Source organism: Nicotiana sylvestris, chromosome 1 (assembly GCF_000393655.2).
Source record: "Nicotiana sylvestris chromosome 1, ASM39365v2, whole genome shotgun sequence".
In the NCBI taxonomy this organism is placed as follows: Eukaryota; Viridiplantae; Streptophyta; class Magnoliopsida; order Solanales; family Solanaceae; genus Nicotiana; species Nicotiana sylvestris.
The window spans coordinates 24,345,030-24,353,261 of NC_091057.1; the positions used below are offsets into that span (position 1 = coordinate 24,345,030).

The 8,232-nt window shown below is 41.7% G+C and overlaps 2 protein-coding genes across 2 annotated transcripts; both read right to left on the reverse strand.

Annotated features, from left to right (window-relative positions):
• Positions 1–498: 498 nt before the first annotated feature.
• Positions 499–1,044, reverse strand: LOC138891246 (uncharacterized). Its single transcript, XM_070174507.1, has one exon. The coding sequence runs from the start codon at positions 1,042–1,044 to the stop codon at positions 499–501; it is 546 nt and encodes a 181-aa protein (XP_070030608.1).
• A 479-nt stretch (positions 1,045–1,523) lies between these two features.
• LOC138891247 (uncharacterized) lies at positions 1,524–2,889 on the reverse strand. Its single transcript, XM_070174511.1, has 3 exons — positions 2,066–2,889; positions 1,769–2,011; positions 1,524–1,692 (listed from the first exon to the last, which is right to left on the reverse strand). The coding sequence occupies exons 1-3, from the start codon at positions 2,887–2,889 to the stop codon at positions 1,524–1,526; spliced, it is 1,236 nt and encodes a 411-aa protein (XP_070030612.1).
• Between the last annotated feature and the right edge of the window lie 5,343 nt (positions 2,890–8,232).

An 8,232-nucleotide genomic window follows, 5' to 3' on the forward strand; every position in this document is an offset into this window, starting at 1 on the left:
AACACATTGCACTGGGCTCACCCAGCTGCTGTCAGAGATTGGGAAAATAATTCCCGCATCCAACCACTTTATCACCTCCTTCTTCACCACTTCCTTCATGTTGGGGTTCAGCCTCCTCTGATGTTCCCTGGAAGGTTTTTTCCCCTCTTCCAGCAGAATCTTGTGCATGCAGTAGGCGGGGCTGATCCCTTGATGTCTGCCATGGTCCACCCCATGGCAGTTTTGCACTCCTTTAGTACCTGTAAAAGTTGTTGAACCTGCACATCTAACAAACTAGATGAGATAATAACAGGTAATGTGGAGTCAGGTCCCAGAAATTCATACCTGAGGTGGGCTGGCAATGGCTTTAACTCCAGCTTTGGTGGTTCTTCAATGGATGGCTTAGCTGGAGGAGTTTCTCTCTTTTCTAAGTGCAAGGGCTCAAACTCTAGATTTCTCTCCCAGAACCCTCTACCTTCCAATGCCAACACCCATTCCGCCAAATCCTCACCATTCACTTCATCTATGTTCATCAAACATGCAGCAAAGGGGGTCTTCAATCGTCAACACCTCATCATCAGACTCTACAATTACATCCACGGCATCAATAAGAGAGCAATTGACGAACTCACTTGGTCGCCTCATAGACTTCTGCACATTGAATGTTATTTCCTCATCATTGAGTCTCATTTTGATCTCCCCAGTCTCACAGTCAATCAGAGCTCTCCCCGTGGCCGAGAATGGTCTTCCTAAGATTATAGGAATTTCTTCATCCATTTTGCAATCCAATATCACAAAGTCTGTAGGGAACACAAATTTCCCCACCTGAATAAGCACATCATCAAGGATACCGAATGGACGCTTCACAGTCCTGTCGGCCAGCTGCAACAATATGGAGGTGGGTCTAGCTCTCCCAATGCCCAATCTCTTATAGATAGCCAGGGGCATAAGATTAATGCTGGCCCCTAAATCACATAGCACCTTAGCAAAGGCGAAATTCCCAATAGTGCATGGAATTGTAAAGCTACCTGGATCATACAGCTTTTCAGCAATAGGTCTCGTCATCACTGCACTACAGGTCTGAGTAAGTGTAACCGTAGACAAGTCTTGAAAATCAAATTTTTGGGACATCAAGTCCTTCATCATATTTGCGTACCCAGACATCTCCTTTAAAGCTTCAATCAGTGGAATATTTACCATGATTTGTTTGAGCATTTCAAAGAACTTTTTATACTGCTCCTCCTTTTGATGCTTGGCCAGCCCTGTGGAAAGGGTGCAGGAGGTCTCTTCTTCCCAATCACTTGGGACTTCTCTTTATCAGCTACTATTTCAACTACTGGCTCTTCAACTGGCTCAGCTACTTTCTCGGTCTCCTGCTGAATGTTCTTTTCTTCCTGAGCAGGATGGACTGTCACCTCTGTCAGTATCGTAGACTCATCCAGCTCAATGGGCACTGGAATGAATGTCTCAGCCTGTATATTTTCTCGAGATCTCTCTTTTTCTATATCTAGATCCCTGCCATTACGGAGACTTACCGCCATCAGCTACTTTGGGACCTGATCTTTTGGATTAATCTGGGTGTCTGCAGGTAATGTCCCTTGAGGATGATTGTTCAGAGACATTGGAATTTGTCCCAATTGCACTTCAATATTTTTGATTGCTGCATCATGTGCATCTACTCTTTCATTTATTTTTTGCATTGGACCCAATAACCTGCTGCATCATTGCTTCAAGTCTAGTGAACCCATCTTCTTGCCTTCCACCATGCTATTACTGAGGTAGGGGATACCCTTGCTGCTGATTGTTGTACCTCTGTGACCTTGGATAAGGTGCCATATTGTTGGGAGGTCTCATACCTCCCATTCTTCCAGCATTGTACTGTGGCTGAGGTGGTCTGTATGGTTGCTGAGTTTGCTGACCCCAGTTCTGATTGACCTGTCTCTGGCCTCCATAGTTTGACACATAGTTCATGTCTTCAGGGTGCTGCTGATGATGATCATGTTCTGCATTCCAAGGATTACCAACTGGCTGACTAATGCAAGATGTGCACAAGCCCCCATTGGTAGTATCTACAATGTGCACTTACTGTTTCTGCCCTGATTCCTCCACCTTTTTGGTGAGTATGCTCATCTCTGTCAAGAGGGTCGCCACATTTTCAGCCATGGAATTTGATGGGTCAAAAGGCACTGAGTGCACCACTGGAGTGATAGGTGCATTCCTCATCGTCCACCCCAAATTCTGAGCCATTTTGTCAAGCAGACTCTGACTTTCTCTCCAAGTTTTGCTCAAAAATGCCCCACCAGCTGAGGCATCTACAATGTTCTTCATGCTATCCGACAGTCCCATGTAAAACCGTTGTCCCAATATCTGATCTGGAATACCATGCTGTGGACATATAACCAACATTCCTTTAAACCGGCTCCATGTCTCATGCAGTGTCTCCATTGGTTTCTGTTTAAAGCTCACGATCTCATTAATTTTTTGAGTTGTTTTGTTGGGCGGGTGGAACTTGATGTGAAATTGCTTGACTAACTCATCCCAAGTTTCTATAGAGTTTATGGGGAGTGAGTTTAGCCAGACCTGAGTAGCTCCTGTCACCGAGAATGGAAATAATAACAACCTGATTGCTTCCGGAGTTACGTTGGGTTGCCTTTGAGTTTTGCAAATCGACAGGAAGTTCTTCAAGTGCTGCTGAGGATCTTCGGCTAGTGACCCAGAAAATAGTCCCTTGTTTTGCAGCAAGTGCAGCATATTGTTCGTGATCTGGAACGATTCAGCTTGTATCGCGGGCACAACAATGGCAGTGGCCAGATTGTCAGCTGTGGGTTGTGCCCAGTCATATAGTGTAGCCTCAGGCACAGGAGGTTCCATATCTCTGACGTTTCCGTTGACGTTGTCTACGTCACCCATGTTAATTTCGAGTTTGTGTGTTTGATGAGGTTGTTGAAGTCTTTTGTTAGCACGGTTCAATATCCGGAATGTTTTCTTGGGGTCTGAGAGTCCTTCAAGTTGTTCTCCAGTCCTCGTAGAGTTTCTAGGCATACCTCTGTGCAACCACGTCAACAACCGTCAAAATATTCAATCAAAAATTTGGTGTAGAGAAAACTGACTACATTAAGAATTTTTGTATTTCTATCAATGGTAATTGATAATTCCGTTATCTCCCCGGCAACGACGCCAAAATTTGATCACGCCCAACTATGCCTTATAAAAAGGACCCTATGGACGTTGCAAATATAACCTGAGTATTCTGCCTAGAGTCGAATCCACAGAGAGTTAACCTATCAATCACTATCTTAGACCCACTAAACTCTTGAGAACCAATTTCCCCAAATGTTTGAATCACAGTTGTTGGTGTCTTCAATAACTAAAATTGCAAGTAAATAAATAGCTATAAACTAAGGATGCTAAGGTTGTAAACAATAATGAAAAAACGCTAAGGTAATGAATTCCCCTATTGATGGAATCCCTTCTGTTTATGCTTCATACAAATTGACCAACACCTCTCTATCAATCATGAATGCTCATCTTACCGTAAATCTCTCCCGACTAATCACAGTAATATACTCAATGCACTCTCCCGAGATACGCTAGCTAGCTCTAATTAACACGGTTCACTTTAGATTGCACTCAAGTCTTCGTTATCCGTAATCCCACCTTTAAACCCGCAGTTATAGATCCCTCTTATACTTTGGGAGTGGTGTTGTTCAACAATAACCTAAATATGCACTCTCTCCCGAGTTATGCACACTAAATAGGCACAGCTAATTGAGGATCTTGTCAATTAACTACAACATACACAAAGTTGAACAAATAAAGATTGAGACTAGCAATTTGTATTCACATAAACAAGAAGTTCATCCCCCAATAGGTTCCATCAAAACCTTAGACAAAGGATTTAGCTACTCATAACTATGGGTAAATAAACTAAAACAATATTCATCATAAAACTTGCAAGAAAATCAAAGAAAAGAAGAAAGATGTTTTGGGTGATCTCTCACAATTGTTTTTCCTTGCCAAAATACTCTCCAAATCAATACATACCTCTCTTGGGTGAAGTCTAATGTTTAAAATAGGGTTTTGGGCTAAAAATCCTGTATTTTGCACTTTAGTCCCTGAAGTTCTCCGCCTCCACCGCGGTTCTACCGCGGTCGCGGTCAAACTGCGGCCAAACATACTCTCTGATTCTCACTATGTCTGCAGCCATCTTCTACCGCGGTTCTGCCGCGGTCGCGGTGGAACCACGACAGTCCTCTTTCAGTTCTGACTTGAGCTGTTTCACGTGGTTTACTTGACGGAATTTTACGATCGGCCTATTTTTCTCCATATTTGATCCCAAAAGTACTCCATAGCCTTCTCTGATCATATATAACCTGCAAATCATGAAAAACACTAATAAAAGCATTTTGTTATCACTTTTATTATCCAAACTATACAAGAAGGCGGTTATTTATCAGAGCCCAACTACAAAATCCATAATGATCCGCTCCCACTTCCATTCTGGAATATCTATCCGCTGAAGCAAGCCACACGGTCTCTGATGCTCATATTTCACCTGCTGACAATTGATACACAGAGCTACAAATCCCACAATATCCTTCTTCATTCTCATTCACCAATAATGCTGTCTCAAATCCTGATACATCTTTGCGGCATTTGAATGGATGGAATACCGCAAGCAATGGGCCTTGATCATGGCCAACTCGACGTTATACTAAGGTAGGAAGAGCCGGTCGCAATAGCTTTTACCCGATATGAGGGTCGGGATCGAATTCCTCAGGGAGCTAGTAGTGGAGTTGGATTGTCTGTCTATCCTAGAGATGTGTTTGTACTCCTAATGTCACTTCAAACATTTTTGGGTTTTCAAATTATAACTATTTTTGTAAAACTATTGATCAACACTAAATTATGCTACAAGAATATTGCTAAGTTGTATCTCATAGGAAGAAAGGCACTAGGGTCATGACACTACCTAGGTGGCTAATTGACGGGTAGATGTTACTAAGGTTCGATTGACATAATTGGGGCTTATGCTATAACAGTTGCACAATTTTACCCACTCTCACACCTCTCGGTAGAGAAAGTGACTTTGTCCAACTGACTCTCTCTCGACCAAATGGGTAGGCGAATTAGACCAAACAACTAGGGTTCAAGTAGGGTAATTACTCTCTCGAGGTTTAATCCGTTAATTGGGACTATCATTTCTCATGAGTCCATCCCAATTCCTTGTTGGGTCAATTTTGGGGTTATAGACTCTCTTTCTCAAGAAGAGTTAAACCCACAAAGCTTGAATCAATGTTTGCAACCACCAATCCTAGATTAAAACATAAAATCAACCCAAATAGCAAACGCCCATAGTCAATCTAACATTAGATGGCAACACCCATCAATTACCCACACTAGGGTTGAGCCACAACCCTAGCTAATAGGTTTAGCTACTCATGCTAGATATAGAAATTGAATAAATGGATGAACAACTCAACATATTAATGAATTGCTAAAATTAAATTACAACAATATATCGTAAATGTAAAGCAAAAGTGCCAAAATGGCTACAAAATATGTTCTCACGAGCGCATCTTTCCACTGATGTCTCTCATTTCCTAAAAAATGGTAAAATGTTCTATTTATACTACGCTGGAAAAACTGGACAAAAATACCCCTGCGGGGTCAGTGCGGGCCGCATTAAATGGACCGCGGCCGCACTAGGCTCACTCCTGCTTCTCTAAACTTGAACTCTGCGGACCGCGTAGAACGGACTTCGGCCGCGGAGGGAGCTGGCACGGTCCGCGCAACCACGACGACAGACCGTATGGCACTTGCTTTGCAAACTCAACCTCTCTGAACCTCATGAACGCAGACCGCATAAAAGAGTAGTGAGGCCGCAGAGCCTTCACCGCAGACCGCGAGATATGTACCGCGGCCGCGCTTCTTCTAGTCCTGATTCACCAACTCTCTAAACCACCTAGTGCGGCTGCATTCCACTTTGCGCGGTCCGCACTAGGCCTTCTTTTCTTAATATTTCTTGGTCTTTGATACTTGAGCAGCTTTCACTCCTTTTTGAGCCGATCTTTAACATTTCGTCACTTTGTCGATCAAACCTGCGATCAAGCAGAACTTGTGAGCCTTTTAGGACTATTTGTAACAATATATGATCAAATCATAGGCAAGTAGGGGCATAAAACATGTTAAAATCCTAACTTATCAACTTCCCCAAACTTAAACCTTTGCTTGTCCTCAAGCAAACAAAATAAGACCCACCCTTAAAGGCAAATCCAAGTAATTCCAGCTGTCCTAAAGTAACCTCAACAAGCATCAATTGGGACTAACAATTGCTCTTAATACGAATGGATCATTAACAAAATTTAAACTTTGAAAAACTATGGATCAAGTGTGACATAAGAGCATCAAGAATTGACTCATTACATCAAAGAACTCTCTCAATTACTTTGGTCGCTGTGGACCCCAAACTCACACATCCTTAACTCTCTCTAAGCAAACCTCACCTTTTAGAGTATAAGCACGCAAACCAAGGTTAATGGGAAGTCACTCGTCTCTCTCAAGGAAAGGTCACAAGTTCTGCTCTGAGTACCATATGCTTAACCCTCATGTAAGTATCCACTAATGCGAGCGTCATCCAACTCAAGATCATATAGGTTTTTGTGGAGTCAATGTGAATGCTTTTGGTTCAGGTTAGGAAAATTTGTTGGTCTATATGGGTTCCATCTTCCCTTAAACACTTCTTTTGATTCATTCTGGCACAATTCTCTTTGACTTTTTGAGTATTTCACTTCTTTTCAAGGGGTTAAAGAGACACATTGTCACTATTTCTTATGCAATTCAAAGAATTTCTCCTTTTTCTACTTTTTTCCACACCTTTTCACTTTTGTTTTTCTTGAATCCCGTTTTATTCTTTGCACATTGGGCTTTCTTTTAGTCTTTTTCTTTTCTTTATTTTTCATCGCCTTCCTTTACTTTTGCTTTTGTTCCTTTTACCCCTTTGTTTCCTTTCTTGTCTCTCCCCCCCCCAAACTTAGACTTTTTCCATTACTTAAGGAACGATTTGGGTGCCAAGAGAGGGTATAATTTAGAACTGGTATAGACTTGTAGCATTGGTTCTTGAAAGAAAAAGGTTTAAGGCTCAAAAAGATTAGCTAAGGATTATATCATTGGTAGGCTATGAAATTGTTCGACTATTGTTTGGATCAAGGAGAGCCTACAATCACTTCTTAATTCGAAATTCACTCAAAATTTCTCCTCAACAAACATTCAGGGCAAATTCTAGACCATTGGCTCGGGACTTGGACTCACAATTCAATTTCTCACCACACACACTCAAGGATTGCTAAAGACATAGAGTCGGGGGCCCACAATAACCTTAGACACGATTGAACACACAATAGTCCCGAAAGACCACATGATATTTGTTTGGTCAAAACAAGAGTCTCAAGGTCACTACTTTCACCATCCTAAACACAACCACTTGTCTTTGACCATGGGATAAAAGGCAAATGTGTTAGGCCCAAGTGAAGCTTTGCTTGAGGTACCCTTAACTATAAACTACTAAAAACGAGGGAAAAATAAAAAACAGACTCACACCCTTAAGAAGGTTGTCACGCCATCCATCATCGGGAAGAGCCACCCGGTTCGCACAATACTCCACCCTTAGAAAGAACCGTGGCATTAAGAAAACTAAGGGTTTATTGAAAACGTCAAAACCGAAACAAAAAGGCTGCGAGCCTATCTACTAAGCTAAGAATGAAATATTTGTATGAAAATAGAAAATAGAATGAATATTTACAATAGGGGATTAGAATATACAACAGGCGATGAATATATATACAAAAATGTAACTTTATATACAGACCAAAGAGAAGATAAAAACTGCGATAAAAGTAACTAAATGTAAAGTTATATACATACCAAATAAAAAAAATTTAACAGAAACATAAACTAAGTCAAATAATATATACAATCATCCAGATAAAAAAGTAGGGCGCACTCCCACAAATAAAAGCTGGCATTGTCCCCAAAGCCAACTAAACAAATAAGCATCAAAAAATCAAGAGGAAAGGATATATGAGCTCCCTAAGCCTCGTCTGTCTGCATAGGAACATGAATGGTCCTCTATTTGTACGGGAACTTCAGACTGGTTCCCGGTCTCCTGCTGCTTAGCTACTGGGACTAGGGCCTGGACCTATACGGGCTGAATATCAGGAACATCCTATGGATGACTGGAGGAAGCCTCTGGTA